This window comes from Halichoeres trimaculatus, unplaced genomic scaffold, assembly GCF_033239565.1.
Source record: "Halichoeres trimaculatus isolate MK-OKI-2021-1 unplaced genomic scaffold, fHalTri1.1 fHalTri1_scaffold_6, whole genome shotgun sequence".
Classification (NCBI taxonomy): domain Eukaryota; kingdom Metazoa; phylum Chordata; class Actinopteri; order Labriformes; family Labridae; genus Halichoeres; species Halichoeres trimaculatus.
This window is the reverse complement of record NW_027437184.1, coordinates 7,955,653-7,976,784: the sequence shown is the minus strand read 5'-3', so window position 1 is coordinate 7,976,784 and position 21,132 is coordinate 7,955,653. Positions and strand designations below refer to the sequence as shown.

Below are 21,132 nucleotides of genomic sequence, written 5' to 3'. Positions count from 1 at the left end.
GTGAACTCCAACGTACAGGCACCGAGCCTGGGGGCAACGAGTATCGCCACCCCAGCCCGCCGCCTCTCACCATCGGCAACTCCAGAGTAGAAGAGAGTCCAACCCCTCTCGAGAAGGCTGGATCCAGAGCCCTTGCTGTGCGTTGAGGTGAGGCCGACTATGTCTAGCCGGAACTTCTCAACCTCGCTCACCAGCTCAGGCTCCTTCCCCGCCAGAGAGGTGACGTTCCACGTCCCTAGAGCTAGCTTCTGCAGCCGAGGATCAGACCGCCAAGGTCCCTGCCTTCGGCTGCCGCCCAACTCACACTGCACCCGACCCCTATGGCCCCTCCTGCGGGTGGTGAGTCCACGGGAAGGGGGTCCCACGTTGCCTCTTCGGGCTGTGCCCGGCCGGGCCCCATGGGAACAGGCCCGGCCACCAGGCGCTCGCCATCGAGCCCCACCCCCAGGCCTGGCTCCAGGAGGGGGCCCCGGTGACCCACGTCCGGGCAAGGGAAACGCTGAACCATTGTTTGTACTCATCATAAGGGGTCTGTGTGAGCTACACTTTGTCTGGCCCCTCCCCTAGGACCTGTTTGCCATGGGAGACCCTACCAGGGGCATAAAGCCCCCGACAACTTAGCTCCTAGGATCATTGGGACACGCAAACCCCTCCACCACGATAAGGTGGTAGCTCACTCATGGAGGGGGGGTTGTAATTAGTGACTGATTTTCACCCCAAGAGGAGGGACATTTTCAGTGTTCCTGGCACCAGCTCTCTGTTATCAGTGCTGTAAAAATGTCACAAATTTGTTGGCAAGGGTTATGAAAAGCTTCTTTTCTTATCTTAAAATAATCAGGCGGATATTTCAAGATAAGAACCAGGAGTGTTGGTACCATCTGTGTTGTTCATTTTAACAGAACTACAATCGTGTTTTGGATTTTCTATGAATAACTCGAACATGATATCAAGCTGTCGAGACAAATATTGGACCCATGAGGATAAACGATGGGATGGAGCTCGACAGGAAAAGAAATTAAACCAACGTCTTCATCCAAGATGTGTTAGTCTCTCATTAGCCATGTCGTACTTCATACCATCAAACATGGCATGTATAATGAAATTAAACCAGATTGGCAAAAAAATCAATGAAACACAAATCTACATCAGTAAATTAGTTTTGCATTATAGAATATAACATGTAATTGATTAATTTTTTGCTTCGTTTCTTTCTTCTTACTCTAGCCTGTGAGCTCTAATTTTACCCCCTTATCAGCTCTAAAAATCACCAAAATTGGCACACATCTCACAATCAGATTTTTTTTTTATATGATACCAAACTTGACCCCCCAACATCCCATAATTTTTCTCTCTAGCGCCACCTAGGTAGTAAAAAAACACTAAAATGGCTCCAACAGGCAGTAGGAATGTCATAAAGGGATGAAACCAATATCAAAATGTTTGTCTCATTGAGACACCTAGGCACTATCTTGCACAGGAAGCCATCAATTTCCCTTTCAAAATAAGATTTCCTTAAGTTTTTACCCTTTCTACAAAAATGACCTCTTCCGAAGCTTTAAATGGTGTGCCTACCAAACTTCGGACGTCGGAAAGACATGCAGATCACGCCAGTATTGGGTCGGTCCATCGAAGACCATATCTAGACATCAGAGCAATGTGCAAAATGGGTGCAAATTTTGGAATCTAAACCTGACCTTTTTCTGGGCGTTGATATGACGTTCAGCATTTGAACGTCATTTTTTTTAGATACTAATCTGACTTCAATACGAAGTCTGAAAAAGTCGTAATAAAAACTTTAATTCTGCACCTTCAGGAGACCTGATTTGGATGTCAAAAATTACGTTAAATGTACATCATGTCAACGTCACATTGCGCAGTGGGTGAGCTTGAAATTTGCTGAGAGGACTCTGCTTTACAAAAGTTCCTATAGAAGTTGTTATTTCTTAAATGGTTTTTGAATGAATAGCCCTCAAAGTCAGTGAACCCCAAAGTAGCCCTCTCAGCTAACCCCCTTAGAATGAATGGGAGTAGATGGATCAGCTCCACGCAAGCTGCAACATTTGGGCCTCTAGACAAAAAATTAAAAGTTGTACAGCTATAAAAATGACATGGATGGATTCATGACAAAATTTCCTACAAAATGTCATATTTTCTAAAGAGATTTGGTCAAAATTGTGACATCTATGAGGAGTTGTTTCTAAAACTTTTGTGAATTTCACTCATCACAGAGTAGCAGTTGCTGATGATGTCACAAACTGATCAGGAGTTCCGTGCAGCTGGTCATGTGACTCATCAGGGGGAACAATACATGATATCAACTGTGATACCTCTAAGAGGGTCAGAAAGGGATGAAACCTTGATACTGGAGGTGAAATCAAACGTTGCTTGCAGCTTTCGTCAAAATCTAAGCAAGAAGAAAGTGAAAACATCCTCGTCCACCAGGAATAAAGTTCTATCATCAGTCCGGACGTTTCTTTGGATCCCTGCAATATTAGTCAGTCATTATTTCTAATTTGGTGTGATGAAAGCAGAACAGACCAGAATTTAAAAAGCACTACTTTATATTTAATTTTTCAAAAAACATTTCATCAGTGTGGAGTTATTAACAAAGCCGCCAGAGAGGTTAGAGAGCCGAGCGAGATGCTTTTAAGTGTTTCTGATTGAAGTAAACCGAGCAAAGAATTGAGTTTTAATTGGTTTACACACCAACCTCTTATTTTTGTGTCTCAGTGTTAATAAAAGGATGGAAGCACACATCAGCAGTTATTTATTTGCTAATGCTTAAAATAAAGAGTTTGGGACGTGAACTCTGATGATCTGCAGCTCTTCGTCAGGACGTGTTCCTCAGAGATTCGAGGCCCGGGCTTTGTGGGAGCATCTCTGTAGTTCAAAGGCAGAGAGAGAAAATGTTTGAAAAGCAGCTGGTGTTTAATCCAGCAGAGAATAAAAGTCCTCCCCTTGTGCATCTCTGTCACACATGTTTGGGCAGAGTCTGAATGTGATGAAGATAGAGGGAGATAAAGCCGTGTTCAGGCATGCAGCATCACAATGCTCTTCATTTTCTGCCTCCGTGCTCCCTCAGGCCCTCTGAAGATATTCACAGGCAGGGAGAAATGAACCACAACACCAGCCGGTAAATACCCACTTAAAGGGGCAGTGCGGCCAATTTAACTTCTCAGTGATGATTTCACAGCGTCTGTTCAGTTTGATAGTTATTGATTAGTGCCAGTAATTCAAAGATGACTTCATCAGGAGCTGAGATTTCTGGATTTTAAATTTGTTTTTCAGAAAGGTTCATGAATTTTCTTTTCCATCAACAACTTCCTTTGATATAATGAATCTTTAAAGTCCAATGTTGGGCAAATAACTCTAAAAAAGTAATTAGGGTCAGGGCCTGAGCCTGGTTAGTTTTAGTTTCTCATTACTTTCCCCAAAAAGTAATTGAATCAGCAACAGAATTACTCCATCATAAAAGTAATTAGTTACCAGGAAGACTAATTCTTGAGTTACTTTTTTGAAAAACCTTTAATTTTGCAAAAGATGTTCAATTTTTGAGCAGGTTTTGCTTTGGGACATTACACAAGGGGCAACATCCTGTTAGCAAAAATGAAGCCTACGTGGAAGTACTATAAGTCACTGTTCATTGAGAATCCGCTTAAGGCTGGCTGCAGAAAGACCGGAAGGCACTTACACACCCAGCTGTAAAAACAGACTTTACGGCATTAAAAAGCATATTTACAGCCTGGTTCAAAAAACAGCTGGTGTCTAAAACGCTAATTTCATTTTTGGCACACACTGTACGGTGAGCGAGTTTTGTTCTGACTTTGCAGTTCAGAAGTTACTAGGATCGTTTTATTGTCCAATCAGAGCCACATCACAGGTCACGTGACTGGTGGGCACCTTATAGGTGTTAGAAAGGAAGCTCTCAGCCGGCATCATAGCAAACGTGGTTGCGTCCATGGATTTGCTTCATTTCACAATTTAAGGAACAGATGGGTAACGTTGCAGAGGCTACGTCCATGTTTTACATAGTCTATGCTTTTACATCTATGAGGTTGAAGTAGTGTCTGTAAACTTCCATCCTGAAAATGCCTGTTTTAACCCCACAAATTCTTCCAGACTTGCACGTATTGAATTCCCAGCTCCTTTCCTGTGTCTTGCTGAGCGAGCCAGGTCAGATAGACCTGCTAACACTCCCAGTTTTGGAGGGATTCTTTCGCTTTTTGACCCTGTCTCTTGCTCCACTCCCGACTTGTCATTCCTCTTGATTACCCCCTTAGTTTCAAGTATGTTTGTGTCTTTGTTACGGTCCCCAAAACGGCTCGCATCAAGGAGACACAAACATAGTTAAAAACAGTCAAGAATTACCGTATTATTGTTTTATCGGCAAGAAAAAAAACAGGTTTGGTGACCAAATCAAATAAAAATAAACACCATAATTATTTTCCCAACCAAATACCCCAGAAAAGAAACTAACAAAATGCTGGTGGGCCAGCTAAAAGGAACAAAAGAAAGGGAGCCATCGCTGTCCAGCCCATGTGAGGGCCGGCGGAACAGGATTCTCCCTTCTACCTAAAAGAAAACCCCTAAATATTTAACCAATAAAAATAAAACCGAAAACTGGACCACTGGACCCACCAGAAATTAAAGAGAAAAGAAAACTACTTAAGGTCACACAGAAACCGCCCTCTGCTCTCTTAGCCGCTCCTGCAGCTGCTGCTGTGTTGGAAGAATGTGATCAAGAGAGAGCTGCAGTCTTTCCCCTCTTCACAGCTCCTAATCACTGCTCAGCCACACCTGTGTAAAAAAACAGAGTAAGTGAGGCTAATCAGCCAGAGAGTAAAGAGAGAGAGCATGTAACAGTCTTCTGATATTATTTTTCAAGTCAAAACATATCAGCTACTTGTGCCTTACATTCAAACCACAAAAAAGCATCCACCCCTCTCCCTCGAGTTGGTTTGATCCAAAGACGTTGCAGGAGATCTTCTCTGACTGTGGGTCACACAGACGCACACAGGTAGCTGTGTGATATTTGTTGCTGAAAATTTAACTGAAGCATCAGCTCTTTGCTAAAGACGCACCAACATGATTAGACTCATTATGACTTCTGTGTCTGCGCACATTTTTCCATATTGTATTTGCAGCTCCTCTCTTATACCTGTCTGGGCCTCATTTCATTGTCAGTAATAGTAACAGCAATGTCATTATAACGCTTGAAGTAGTAATAAATTAGATTACCCATTACTGGGGAAAGTAACAGGGTTAGTAATGGTGTTATTTTTAACGACGTTAATTCCATCACTGTTAAAGTCTGTGAGAAGACTCTTGCCAAGGTGTGCATTTGTTCTGGAAGCAATTGAACGGCAGAAGGTCTTGTTTTTCTGGAATATGCCAACACATGAGCCGCTGATTTGACAAAGGGCTCAAAAGCACTTGCCCCATCAAAGTGGCTGAAGTCCATGTCATAGCAGACACAAGTTTGACCCCAGCTTTCAGCCTTCGCTTCGTCGTCTTCCCCAACTCTGCTACTGATATTTTATCCAAAAAATGAAAACAGTGATGCTTAATGCTGTCCTTTTGGATGCAGTTTTATTTTCTTTTTTAAACAGACATTTCGAAAGCAGGCCTCTTTGTACCCTTCAGATTTAACTCACACTGAGGAACGATGCAAAGAAATGAAGGACAGACCTGTCCAGGAGCTAAATGCATCGCAAACACATTGAGGGTAAAACATCCAAGGGAATGACAAAGCAGTTTGGTAATTGCAGTTTTTGGCTCTCTGTTGTAATATCTTACCTCAGCATTGGATGTTTTTGTTGGAGCCGTGCTATAATTATCTGGCTTACTCATCTTTTCCGTCGGAGTTCGACTCTTCATTGTTTGTATTAATTACAGAGCACTGCGAGCTGGAACAAAGTGCTGCTGATGCTACATGAAAGCCAAACAGTTATGGTTGGGATTCAGCCTGCTTGTTTTCTCAGGATTTGTGGCAGTTAAAACTCTCAACGTGCTGTTGTTAACTCGACTTTTTTGGGAGCCATATTTATCCCCTGCACTGTGCTGCAAGGCTCATTTTCACCTACAAGAAATAAATCAGATTTTGCGAGCCAGCAGCTGCAGTTTCAGATGTGTAATCTGCTCCGTGATATTTCCCCAGCTTCATATTCTAATTTTCAGCGCCTCCCATTAAAAAAGTGTGTCCCTGGCAGGTCTGTCCCCATCGTCTGGGTTTCCAGCTGTACGGCTCGGCGCTGCTGTCGAGCAAACCTCAAAGCTGTTAACTTGTGGAGATAAACATCAGCAGTGCTTGAGATGATTGATAAGATTGCCGCCTGATATGCAGGAGTGAGGCCGTGTTTGTCTCGGGAGAGTCGCTGAAGCCATTACAGTGTCTGTGAAATTTGTGAGTGAGTTTGATATTTTTTAGGGAAAGCAACCTGAAAAGAAAGAGGCAGACTGTGCGAGGACGAGTATTTCCAGGGGAAGATGGTGGCCAGTGTCCTATTTCTCCTTCTCAGGGTTATTCAGGGACACTGAATGAGCAGAAACCTCCTCCTGCTGTAAAATAGTGCATAAGTCTGGTTTGATGGACAGTAACTTTGTAGATACCACAATGTGTAAAGATATAATCCAGTGACAGATCCAGTAATGAAGTTGAAGTTTAGATGATTCAATGTTTGATAAAAGTGTTATTGAGTCTTAGTTTAAATTTGAAGTGGACACAACACACAAAAAACTCCACAAACCCAACCACTCAGACTGATTAAAGGGAAAACTCTGTATCTTCAAACCTTTAGACTTCTAAAAATCAGCTGATTTTTTTGCTCTGAATGTCTTATGGACATCAAAGATTCGGATCCCCTCTTGGAGATTCCTCTGGCCGATAGCAGCAAAGTTTGGCTTCATTGCGATCTTTCAAATTTACAAATCAAAGTCAGTCCACTGAAACCACTTTATCTGCCTCTGACAGACTCAGACTTTCATTAAAGCGTCTGTGAGGAGTTTTTTGCCGTGTCTCATACAGACTGGAAATGAGAGTGATGACCTTTTATGAACTTCAAAAACAAGTAAGAGCTCAGCGACAAGATTGACAATTTCCAAAATGTAAATTTGAGTTCTTGTAACAACTGTGAGGGAGAAGATGTCAGGGGAGTGGATTCACATTCTGCTGCAGAAACAGATTTTAGATCCCTGAAAAATGGCATACGAAGACAAAAATGTATTTTGTCAGAAGTCAGTGATACACGACAAATTGCTCAAAATTGGTCATTTTTTTCGCTCCTATCACATCTTTCTCAAAGTGAGAGGTCAGCGAACCACAGCTCGGAGGTCCGTGGTATATTTTCAGAATTATTGTAAAAATCACTGAAAAAGCGTGTCAAGAAACTGGGATCTCTTGTACCAATAAAATCTTCTATTTCTCCAGTGGCTCCTTCCCAGTTTAGTTTTGTGCCATGGGATTAATATTGATATAATCACGGCATGTCTATTGATAGGGGGCAACAATAAAAGAAGAAACACAAAAAAAAGAATTAATAATAAAAAACACCTTGGGGCCAACATTTTCTCAAAGTTTACAAAATGAATTGCTTGGAAAGTATAAATGTAGCCAAATCCTGTCGTTGCAAAGTACCAGATAATTCTTTATTAAATAGTATCAATATTATGCTAATTTGTGTTACGACCCTTGGAACAATGTCACATCTGAAGGGGTCCGTGGTCTAAAATGGTTTTAAGAACCCCTTACTTTCCAAATACAAGGAATATAAATTATATTTCATATTTTAACTTTTTAATGTTTCATTCAAAAAATAAATAAAAATAAATTTATATATATTTTTGTACACTGAAAAAACATGAACTCTTATTAAGGGTTTTTGTCTTATTTTCAGTTAAAAAAAAAGTTTTTTAAGCTTAATATGAGCCACATTCACCTGACCAGTCTAGAGAAATGTCTTATTTCAGGTTATTTAAAGACAAAAAATAGGTCTAAATTGCTGGTAACAAGTAAAAAATAAAAATAAAAATCAGCAAATGGAACAAGAGAAAATTACACTTTTAAGACATTATTCTAGTTTTACACAAAGTTTTCGTGTTCCATTGGTTGTTTTTTTTTTGTTTTTGTTGTTTGTTTTACTCACTACAAGTAATTCAAACCTAATTTTTGTCTTTAAATAATCTGAAAGAAGACATTTATCTGGAATGATCAGGTGAATGTGGCTCATATCAAGTAAAACGAGAAGATTTTGCTTAAAATTAGACAAAAACACTTGATAAGATCTCAGTTTTTTGAAGTGTATTTATGTTTTTGGAGAAAGAAGATCAGAAACCACAAAATTTAAAAAAAAAAAAAAAAGTTATTTCAATCCATAGAGATTACCCAATAAGGTTTTACTCTGTTCAATATATTTTTACTGAAATATAGCAAATTTAAAAAAGCCCTAATAAACTGTTAAACAGCAAGTTTAAGGGTTAATTTAAAGACCAAGTATGTGAGTAGATACTTTACCAAAGTGATCGATGTCCATGTGCCTGATTTTGTCCTGTTTGCTCCTTGACTTTGAACATATGAGCTACTGTACCCTGACTTCTCTGCTGAGCTCTCATCTGAGCCATTAAAGTTTATTTCATTGTAGAGATTTAAATTGATTAGCTTTCACAGTCGATTTTTCACATACAGTCTCATTATGTCATAGACGGAGCCCAGTTTTGTGACTGCTCTGCTCTCTGAGACACTCTCTTCAAATATGCTCGATAAAGACTCTTTAAAAGGGCCATTAAAGAAAAATTAAAGTCTTGGGAGCCATGAATTGATTTAATCCTGGTTTGCATCTTTTATTTAGTAACTGTGGCCAGTTTGAATGGAAAAGATAGTGTGAGCGCGTGTGTGTGTGTGTGTGTGGTGAGCAGTGGACATGATTTCTGGCTGAAAGTGTCAGAACTGGGTCATGTGGACGTGAGGCTCGGAGCACAGAGGAGGGATGTGAGCACACCATGGAGACTCTGCAAACTGCGAAGGAGAGACCAGGAGGCTGTAATTAGAGAAGAGGCCATGCAGAGTAATGAGAAAAGGTTTTAAGATTTCATTCGGCAAACATGCGAGTTAGGCTTTCACTTGACCTTTAAAAGCAGCTAATACGAGTTCAGACTGTGCTCAGGCTGAAGATTCAATGAAAGACTGAAAAGCAAAGTGGAAAAAAGTTTTTTGTGGATTTTATTTTTCGCTCCAAAATATGTTGTTTTCTATCTTTCTTTCTTTTCTTTTTTTTTGTCCTATTTGGCAACACCATCTTTCTAACTTCTTACCTCATTATCCATGACCAAGGTAGAAATAAAACTGTTTTTCTTGCATCATTTCTAAAAGTTCCTGATTTACATTTGTGAAGGTGTTCAAGTTAAAAAATGATGTCAACCAGTAAATTTATTCAAATTGTTGTTTCTTAATGTAAAAATAGGTTTGGGAAGTAGATGGATTATGTTGCCAACATGCATGTCTGCTCCTTGTGGAGAGAATGGGTATTACAACTTTTATCTCTTTTTTTTTTCATTTTATTATTATTATTATTATTGTTATTATTATTATTAGTAGTAGTAGTAGTAGTAGTAGTAGAAGTAGTAGTAGTAGTAGTAGTAGAAGTAGTATTAGTATTATTTTCATTTTTTATTATTATTATTTTATTTTTTTTGCAGTTTGCAGAATTTTTTTCTTTTTTTTTTTTTTACCTTTTTTTTTTTTTTTTAACCTTTTTCCACTTTGAGGGCAAAAAAAGACATAGAGGGTCCTGAGACCTTACTTTTAATCCATTCTGCTGATGTTGAAGCTTAAAACACAACTACGCAAATCAGAAAAAGTATTCTTCTCAGTTGCATCTTAAACTTTTGGAAAATAAAAAGTATTAATGTTCAAAATTCCAGCAGCTGATGGCATGAGTTACTCCTGTTTTCTGTTATCACCCGTGCCTAAGTTTCAGCCACTAAAAGAGAAAGAAACTAAATTACCCGAGCAGATAAAGAGCAGGCAGCTGAGCTGAGCTCAGAAACCTGGCCTGAAGTGTGTTGACCAAAAACTCCCCTGTTTAGCAGTCCGTCAGCCAGCTCAGGGTCTAATAGGTGTTGCCATGGCAGAAGGAATCTGTGTGGAATGACTAAGTAATAGCTCTGTCTTAGCTGGAGTGGCTCAAACAGCTCCACCAATCTCTCTTCTCGCTGCTCGGCAGCAGCGGCAGCAGCAGGAGCAGCAGGGCTCTCTGAGAAATTCTGAGAATTCGAACATGTATTAATTTTGCTCTGATTTTCCATTCGCAATGCTCTTTCATTAATCAGCATTAGCACTATTCGACGAGGAGCCCGATTCATGTGGCGCTCCCCTGGGTAACGCTCCTTCCTCTCTCATTTGTGGAGCCAAAATGAAGCTGAGTGGGTGAAAAGGGGCCGTCTGATTAAAAGTAACCTTTCTGCACAATGTGAACGCTCTTGTGTGGAATATTCAGTGTTGATGAGAGAAGGTGAAGAATACCACGAACACCACACATGAGGAGTGTATCTTTACATGGAAACAATTTCACCTGTCGATAAAATGTCATGATCAGCTCTGAAAAATCAGTAATGAAGTAAACCAGGTCACCTCATTCAGTCAGAGTCTGAGGGAATTATCTTTTCAGCTCACATCAAAGCCAGCACGCCTGATCAGGATGATTTCCTCAACATTACATATCTGAGCTTCATCGCCGACACGTGCCGTGTCAGATAATTACTGTATTCCCTCTCATGTGCAAGGTTTGATGAAAGGAAGACAATGAGAGCTGCAATAACAAGAAATAATGTTTGCAAAAGCTGCAACCTGTGAGAGATACAGCTTCTGTTGGCTTCAGACTAATTGGAAAAATGGAAAACATTTTTTTCTGATGGGAGGATTTGCAGCAGAGACAGCGTGCTGAAGAGAGGGGATGCAAAGGCGCAAGTCATGGATTTAAAGATTGAGTCAGTGTGTCAGTGTCCCAGCTCTGATCCAGCCAATCCCAGTTTACAAGTTTTATTTGACTAACCAAATAATAAGCTGGAAAAAAAGCAAAGATTTGGGTAACATTCCTTGTCAACTCGAGTAACCTTAACCAACTTTTTAAGGCTTTTAGAAAGGGGTGCAAGTAACTAGTTTAATCCGCTATCATGAAAAAAACTGACTTGGTTTTTGTGGACCTTTAATTCTTTGTATTTTACTTGTACTTAGGTTTATACTGAGAAAAATATTCACTTCACTTCTCATCAGAAGGGTACGGAGAGCAGGATTGGCGTGGGGCTGGATGTGACTCTTGTGGGGAATCTCACCTCTGTGTTTAATCCAATAAGCCTTGTTGTTGAAGCCGAACTGGTTTTCTTTTTCTGTGTTGTCCCGACATCAAAGCCAGCTGTGACCAATCCTGCTCCCCATTCCCTTCGAGGCCTGTGGGAAAAAAGAGAAAAGCCCTGCCTACCTCATTATGTTAGGATCATCACACAAGACAAAGTCTTGTCTATTACCTGATTCAGGGCTTGTAGTAACCAATTATTCATTTGAGGCGTACCTAACATGTTTAAAATTAGCAATTCCAGGTTGGACTGCCTGTGACAGAACAAGCAGACTGGGAAGCATCGTCCACTGGCTTTTTTGCATTTCCTATAATGTTATATCATGAATTATAGTTTGACTGTGTGTGCACAGTGGACTTTCCAGATGGCAGCGAATGTATACAAAACTGTTTACTAATTTATCCAACCTTTATTTAACCAGGTTGGTCCCAATGTGATTAAAAACTTCTTTTTCAAGGGAGATTTGGCCTAGACAGGCAGCAGTAAAACACAAACTTACAGACAGGAAGCACAAAAGCGACAAAGCACGGTCAATAAAACACAAGATTATGGATTGAAATTGGGTTCTAGGTAGGGATGGGTACCGAATTATCAGAATCAGAATACTTTATTGATCCCCGAGGGGAAATTTGATTTCAGTTACATCCCTTTCAAGACATATGAGAAAACCATGGGGAAACACAGAAATGAGATGAACCTAGGAGCTGCCAGCTACCCAGCGCCCCTTTGCAATAGATATGAAAAAAAACAACATTGGGAGAAGAGAGGGAAAAAAAGTTCAATTCCAGACTATTCCCAACAGGGGGCGTAGTTTGAGATTAAAAAAAAAAAAATTAGGTACTTTTTTGAGGTACCAACCGAATTCTATCAAAAGTACTGGGTACCAATTCATGTAAAATCAAAAGGTACCATGATTAGGTACCTAAATGCATCCTTGTGACTGTGAGGGAGTGAAAGAGAAGGAGATTTTCCATGCTGGACATGAACACAGCATTGCAAGGTTATATATTAGAGAATAAATATGTAAGATTGAGAAAAATATATATACTATGAAACAAATTGATGTTTTTTTTACCACATAAACACAAAAAAGTACAAAAAATTGGTATCGTTGAGTTTTGGTACTGATGGCCAGGTACCGTCCATCGGTACTGTATCGCTTCAAATGTGAAAGGTACCCATCCCTAGTTTTAGGAAATAACTATTCAAACAACTGAGCAAAAACACTGACATCTTATTGAACCTGCCTCCATGTCTATCATTTTAGATTTAAAAACATTCAAAGGCTCCAACTCCTAGCGCTTCAAGTCGTTCTGTAACTGACTGAGAGTACTGTCCGGTACTTTTCTGCATTATAAAAACACATAAATAATGGGAAAGCAGACCAAGGACTGCCAAATAGATAAAAGTCTACTGATGCGTGAGTCTGTGGGTCACCAAAGCAGGCCATCTAACCTGAGAATACAACTCACAATGGTGGGTCAGAGGTTTACAGTTCATTATGAACCTCAAGGAAGCATGGTAGGCAGTATTAACCATATGGAGACACTGTGCAGAGGCATGCATGTACATAAAAGATCTCCATGATCTAAAACAGGTAAAAAAGTTGCAACAAAACACAAAACACAACCTGTTTCTGAAATAAAAACCCAGTACTAGCCTCAGCTTTTTCACAAGGCAAAGTACAAGTGATTTACTATTCAACAAGTGAGCAATCAATATGCCGAGGTATTTGTAACGGTGTACAACCTCAATCTCCTTTCCATCAACAGCACATGGCACAGGAATAACTCTACCCAGAGCTAAGAGGATGTGGAAAGTTGTTGATGCCTTTCCATTTTTATTCATCTCTGACTCAAGTGTCTCTAGAATCATTGCTGGAAACATTCAGTGCGTGGTTTAGTGGTTGTCTGCAATCATGTAGCACTTGTGATTCAAGAATTGTGATGTCTTTAACGTCCATATCTGTGTTTTCCTTAAAACCATCTACCGTGTGGCTGGACTAATGATTTCTGTCTTTATCGTAGTTTGCTAAGCTTTGAGCTGGAAATGAATTCTTGTGAAGCCTTTGATGAAAGGTTTGCTGATAGCAGCATCTGATCAGGGAACGAAGATAATTATTGTTTTGGACAGTTTAATGACAAAAGACTGAACAGATTGTTTGAGTTTTATGAGATTTATGAAACAGTGTTGTGAGCAGGGTGTCTATTAGGCAGGTTCAGATCATTAGAGAAGCAAATTGTTGATTATTCATCAGCTAATTATACATTAATGCTTCTAATTAACATGCATATTTTCTACTTATCACTTTTCAAGCTGCAAATGAAGGGCTGTGGTCATTAAAATACAGACTCTGAGCTGTGAGCCTGTTTCTGTCTGAAGAAGAGGACACCTCTCAGCTGAAAGTCAATTGCTTCACAAATCATGGATGAGTGGTCGCTGCTCTGGGCGCAGGTTAGCGTAGCAAATGGAAACACCTCGGCGGGACTACGGGATTTTTATCTGTCAAAGAAATATATGGGATGATATAGAAGATGTCACCTGAGCCTCAAACTTTCACTCATATGCAGATGAGACACTTGAGGGAAGGGAAAGAGGATTTGGGTAATGCTCTCAGTGAGTTTGTCCAGACTGAGCTTTTGTTTGTCTGAGGGAAGCAGTGGTCTCAGAGAAAAACAACAGTGTGATGTTCTGTAAACACGCCAAATTCATCAAGATCCACAAAGTTCTGCAAGCAGGAAATCAGGATTCTGCTTTCATATTTCCAGAAGCATCTGATCTTCAGCTGCAGTCTTAAAGCCAATGTTGATGTAGTTGTCTCGATGGCAGACAAACAATAGCCAAAAATGTGTTAATAATTCATCTCTGTCTCTCGTTTCATGGAAATAAAACCATCAGATCAATAACCTCCATTGACTGCATGTCTGTGGATGATCTGTTTGTTTCCATCCTGCAGGAGTCGGGCGTGGCCCTGGGCTCAAATGACCAGCATCACAATAACTGGAGTGCATGGAGTGCTTTTGTTTTTGTGTGTTTTTTCTGCTGTTTGGTATTCTGCCTGTGTACGCCTTAATAGCACGTCTAGGAAAAGTCACAGAGGACAGCTGCCAAAACCGGTTTTCTACCCAGCTGATTGAAAAATCTAATTATTCGTCATTGATGTGAAGAGTCTCCTGGCTCTTGGTTTTAAGGTAGAAAGCAGCTCTGTCATCAAGATTCACATTAAAAGCAAAGCGGGTAGAAAGTTTTCCTTGAAAAGACTCTAATCCTATGTTTGGTGTATCTCTTAAGAGCCTGAAAGCTGCACAAACTTTTTAGGCCTCTCTGATATTTTATCACTTTTTACTACATTCTCACAGACTCAATCCAAAGATATATACATACAAAAACAAGAAAATAAGCACTATATAGTGCACTAATAAGAACATGAGTCAGAGATGGGGGCATCAATAAATGAGATACATGCATAAAAACATCTCCGGGTCTTCTTTGGCAAGAAACCAAACTGCAAATTTCAGCCTATGACACGGTCAGCAGTATGTGATTGCATGATGTAAATGGGACAAGTTACCACTGATGGTCCTCTCTGATATTAGCTTCTGCTTCAGGGGGGGGCTCAGAAAATTGTGGAGAAGGGAAAAATAGGATCTCATTATTACTTTTTATATTTCATTTTATTTGTAGAACCATTTGTCCTGAACATACAACACAACAAGAGCCATAATCGCTAAATTCCCAAGTTTCTTATTGTACCTAACCTCACCTTGGGTGACAGCTGCAACTTTGGCATCATGATGTCATGAACGATGTCAACCTGGCAGTTTGCGCCTGTTATTAAGCTATCTTAAAAACTGAACTGAACTGACCTTTGAGGCTTTTCCCCTGTCTAACCACTGACTATATATTAGAAAGGAGTGTCCTGACAGAGCCCTGAATGCCTTCTGTGAGTTTGGCTTTTGTTTTTTATTAACTTCCTGTTCTAAACAAATGTAATAATTATTGAAAAATGAACAAAAGTTAGAAAATACATTCTTAAAGTTGATATTTCCTTCCATATTTTAAAAGCATCTTTTTCCAAAAGAGGGGTCCCTGGCCAGAAGCAAATGCTGTTTTGGGGGCCTTGACGTAGAGTAGTAGTTTCATTATTGATGTGCAGGTATCACAAGCAAGGGCAAAAGCTCAGAATGACGCTAATTACTTTTAGACTACATTAACAACACTGCTTGCTCTTCTGTGTGACTCACTGGCAGTGTCGACACTGCGAGGCGAATTGTTTGTTGCTTGGTCCAGAACTAAAGAAGTCCTTGGAAGGGAAGGTGGAATTTCTTTGAAAACTCTACTAAGTCCATTTCTTTCTTTCTATCTTTCTGTTGTTGTTTTTTTCATTTGATACTTTTTGTAATTGAAATTTCAAGTTTATATTGAATAACAGGACAAAAACAGAAACAAAAGGTAAAAAAACAAAATAGTGGGGCACATCAAATTTGAAGAAGATTTTTTCTTGTTGGAGTTCACAAATAGGTCCCAGGAAGATAGTGTCCTTCCTCCTTGAGAAAGAGGAAAGAATGCTCCTCTTAGTCTCATAGAAAAAGTCATCTTTTCCATTTTGTACATTCCTGTCACTGTTTCTGCCCATTCATTGAGATTTGGAGGCCAAGTATTTCCCATCTCTTTGTTATACAATTTTTAGAGGCCATGAGCAGGATCTCACAGATATGACTTTTTGCACAACGAGATTTTCACTTATCAAACTAAAATACAGGAACTTTAATTTGTAAAGCAATTCATAACCAAAAATCTGTTCTAAAGTAACACAAACATTAACCCAAAAAGTCTGGATTTTTGGACACTTCCAAAACATGTCCACACAGTCTCCAGGATTGTTGATGTGATTGAGATTGTCGGCTTTTCATGCTTCGTGTTATAAATACCAAGTCCATTCCACATCTGTAATGTGTTTACAAGTAGGCAAACGTTTTGATTCCATTTTGTCTGTGAAGCTTAAAAATTCAATGACTAGCAATGGTTTGTAAATTGGTACAGAATTAACGAAATGCAACTTTAGCTAGGCTATACAATGGCTGCTTAAACTGGCTACTCAACCAAGTGGATGACATTTTTGATAAGCTGCGCCACTACATACTACATCATTTTTTTCTGATAGTTTTTTTGACAGTAATGTTTCTGTACAGCAGTGCCACCAAGTGGATATAACTGGAGTAATAAACTCTTTTCGGTGAGGCGAATTTGCATATATGGTCTAAAAAAAAAATCAGAGTTTTTGATGCTGCAAAATGGTGTCTAAAACAAGTAAACTGTGAGGTTATGATGCCAGTTCAAGGGTTATATGAGTCTAATTTGAGTCCCTACCTGAGTCCAAGTTGAGTATCAATGACCTGAGTTGAAGAATCTATCAGGATTAGCTTTGTTTGAGTTGACTCTACTAACTGAAGAACCTGGATAAACTTTGTGTGTGACCTTTAAGAGAAGAATATGTAATTCACTAACCCCTATAGGGGGTCGATGCTTTCTGTCATGCTACACACACCTTTCAGGGCATCTTGGCAGCACTCAGGAGATGAACTCAGGCCCCTACCCACCAACATTGTGCTGCACAAAGAAGCAGCTTTGTTCAAATAGCAGATTTTAATTACACAGCAATTCAAAAGTTTTGGAAAAGCAATTAAACAGTGAAGACAAACAATGAAGTAGGGGAATAAATGATAAAAAGTGGGTAAAAAAAAAAATCAATGAAGACTAAATAAAATTAATGTTACAAATGAGACCAAATTAAAGAAATAGTGAATATTATAGCTTAGTCATGGAGAAGTATTTAGTTGAAAATTTGCCCCAAGATTTAACAACTCTGAGGATAGATTTCCTTTCATAATGCTGGAAGTGGTTGGTTTAAACTGTGCAGTAAAGTAGTGTGGATGCAGATATTTCTGTGTATGAGGATATAGATACACTGACTTATGCTGCAGGTATATGTATATAGTGTATATGTGAAAATGTTTATTCTTTTCAGTGTAGCTCAGACGCTGCTTTTTCTTTTTAATGTGAATACTAGAGAGATAAAAGAGAAGCAGCCAGGAAGTACAGGTAGTCCTGTGTGTTGAAGTGCCCTTGAGTAAATAATGTGCAGTCCGTGCATCTCTGGACTCCCTGTTCTTTAAGTTACCCTGACAAAGCCGTACAGCCTGTTCTCGCTGAGGGTTCTAGGATAAGGATGTCACCTCAGAATTTATGGCAAAGCCTTCGTATACTGTGTCTTAATAAAGTTTATTTATGGTAAATATGAATTAAAGGATGGGTGTTGAAACTGTGAACTGTAAAACTGTAGGGTTTTTAAGTCAGTGGGTAAAAAGATGGTGTAAATGTCCAGCGGGTCCAGTGTAAATCCTGGTGGATTTGATTTCATAGAAAGCGTTAGTGAACACCGTGACCTGGAGCAGTCCTCGCCTTCTGGCCTCATGTATCATCACACTGCCATCCCCATTCATCTCTGTTATTGATTCATCTGCGGGATTGCCTCTGCCATGACGCAATGCGAGAAGGAGGTCTGCTGCACACAGAGGGTGCCGACCTCTGACCCTGCCCATAAATCATCCCGTCTAATAAAATACACTCATCCTTGCTTCTCTCCCCTCTCCATTTCCTGCAGGGTCAAAGCAAAGAAGGGGGTGAACCTAATCCACACCAAGTCCAAGAACGCCCAGTGGAAGGTGGAGTGGGAGGTGGTTTCGGGCGCCAAGCATTCCATCACCACCATCGATGTGAACAAGAACAAAGCAGTCAAACAGGGGTAAGTCAACAGCCCGGGGCCTAAACACACTCCGTCTGTCTCACAAACGACTGCAGCTGCAGAGGGTGATTCCTGCTCTCGCTACTGCAACCATATTTTTCCTTCCTAACAATCAGCAACAAAACGTTTCTTTGCATGTTCCAGTCATAGTTCACTCTCTGATTAAAGGCAGCCTTTAAAGGCATTCACTGTTCTCTGTAAATGCCTCAGGAGCTGCAGAAGATAAAATATAGCTTTGGCCCTCAGCAGAGACTAAAGCATCCAGCGCTTTATAGCTCAGAGCTAAATGAGGGAGATGATATCAGCTTGGTCTCACTACATCTGCTGTTAATTCAGCCTATGTGGAGTGATGGGGTGGACGACTTTGACTGCAGGCATTAAAATACTTTCAGGATGAGATCTTGACTAAACGCAGTCATTACACTAACTTCCTGAAAGAGTTAAACAACAAGGCACAGGGTGGGAGTGACTGTCTGCAGACTGGAGTGGAGTCTGTCTGGGCAGATTCTGCTGTAAATGAAACTTGTTGTGATAAAAAAAAATACTGCTGAGGGATTTTAAAACTCAGTGCAGTCCAAATGGAGCACAGCCTGTAAATGAACCCGTGAAACCCTTTTCCTCTTTAATTTCTTAGGGTTAAATTATCTCGAGGCGTAGGTCTCTAGGTTGTAACTACTTTATAACCAACTGTCTAAGCTTCACAGTGGGTGCTAAACTCTGAAAGCTATTGCCTTGCACTACAAATAATGCATCCCCTAACAAATAATACTTTATCTTCTAACTCATAATCAAGGTACATTTTTCTTGAAATCCAAGGCAACCAGGGCAAAATCTGTGCTTGATTTTATTTTTTTCTCCAAAATGTTTGTGATAGTTTCATTCAAGCCTACTGTATTCTAAACCAGGGGTTCTCAACAAGTGGGTTGTGAACATAGACTGTAAAAAAAATGGACGTCATTTTGCTTGGCTTGAAGTGAGGTCGCTACAAAAACTGCTCCCCCTGGTGGCTGGCTGCAGTATAGGTCAAAATCTGGCTCTCCAGTTATTCCAGATGAGCTGTGGTTAAACTTTAAAAAATTAATACACCTTGTACACCTGAAGATATCATTTGGCTGCCTTCGTCCTCTTTTTTCTAAAAAGTTTTGTTTTTATTAGTTATAAGAGGTTAAAAATTAGGCTTTACGTCACATTAAACGATGACTGACAGCTGCTGTTCTTGTTGATTTTTTTCTGGGATTGTAAAATATGTCAAGAGGTAGAGTCAAAAAATGATTGGACTCTTGAAAGAATAGAAGAAAAACAACTGCTGCCAATGGCATTGCCTGTAACAGGGGTATTTTGGCTTCAAAACCGTACAATAGTAAATGGCGAAGCCACGCTGTGCACTCTGTATACAGTCGATGGATGTGACCCAAAAGCGGGTGGCTGACCTTTGTCCAAACAACAAAAAATGCTGTGAAAAAAGCTTTGCTTTATTTTAAAGGGGTCTTTCTATGCAGTAGGGTGCCATCTATTCACAATCCTTAACAGTAGGTGCATTAATGCTCTTTAATGCTGACACCTGCTATTTCCCAGTATAGAAGACCTGCAAAGTTTGCTTTCATGTCCTAATGTAAGCACGACAATGCAAACACAAGAAGTGGATTTTCGGCCGTGGCTTGTCATCAGTGGGTGATGGAGGGTAAGATGAAGCCAGACATATTGAGAACCTCTGTTGTAAGCCTTATGTAAGTATGGGCCACACACCTCCATCTCCTCCAGAGGCTGTTTAAAACATTAAAAAAGTGTCTTTGATTTCCCACGCCTGTTTCTGAAGCTGAGTTTTGAAGCTAATCATCAGCCGATGCCATACTGGAACTGTTGAAACCAACCTACCATTGTTCTAGTTAGCATGAGGTAAGGTGGCTTTTTAGCCTTATTGCAGACAGCTACAGGTTGTTCACCTGTCAGTCAAGTCAGCCATAAAAAAAAATACAGACCTCTGTACAAGACATTGATGTACTGCTTTCCCCTGGGGAAAAAAAAATCCTCCTATTATAATGAGATAGTATCTCGTAAAAACAGGATTTTTAAATTTATTTTATTACCATGTTTTTATGAGATACTATTTTGTAAAAACAGAAAATATTTGTTTTTGGTTTTCCTGTTTTTATGAGATAGTATCTCATAAACAGGAATCTGAAAATTGATCATCATCTCAGGAAATTAAAAAAATATATATATTTTCTTTTTTACAAGATCTTATGTCATAAAATAGAAAATTCTAAAAATAGAGTGAAAAAAAATCTGTTTTCATAAGATAGTATCTTGTAAAATCAGAAAATATTTATCTTTGAGTCTCCTGTATTCATGAGATATTATCTCATAAACAGAATCTGAAAATTGATCATCATCTCAGGAAATTTTAGAGAAATATTTCTGTTTTTACAAGATACTTTCTTATAAAAATGGAGGGAATCCTTTTTTTTTTTAAGGTGAGTGCAATTTGCCACCGTTATTCAGTGTGCATGGATAGAGAAATAAACTATTCAGACTGTTTTCTCAACCAGGCTGTAAAATTATTTTTCTGGCTTGATGTGTGTGTAGTTTTCAATGGTTCTAGAGCCAGCCTCTAGTGGATGTTCCAAGTACTGCAGGTTTTTAGCCCTTTTGTATTGGCTTTATATCTTTAGACCAAGAGGTTGCTGCTTTGTCTGTTATCATTGCAGAAGGTAAAAGTGAAGCCAAAATGTCTCTGCAGTTAACAGTAATATGTGTATTGGCGACTTATTCTTAGTTGGGCATGTACCGAGGTGATCTTGCAGGTAGTGCCATGTGACACCCACATTTCATAAACACATAAAATCACTGATGCCTCATTGGACATCATTCTCCTGTTGGTGTCTGTTACATTTTCTCTCGCTGGTATTTCTCTTCTCAGCTAATCCATCAAAGATCATTTCAGAAGCCAACATTTATCAATGCAGCTGCCAGTTATGATG

The 21,132-nt window shown here is 39.6% G+C and overlaps 1 protein-coding gene across 2 annotated transcripts in view; it reads left to right on the top strand.

Moving 5' to 3' along the window:
* tmem132e (transmembrane protein 132E) overlaps window positions 1–21,132 on the top strand; it is a 612,961-nt gene that overhangs the window by 483,729 nt on the left and 108,100 nt on the right. For both annotated transcript variants that reach the window (XM_074671622.1, XM_074671621.1), the window contains exon 3: window positions 18,011–18,151. In XM_074671622.1, the coding sequence (XP_074527723.1) occupies window positions 18,011–18,151 (141 nt within the window). The remainder of the gene's footprint in view (window positions 1–18,010; window positions 18,152–21,132) is intronic.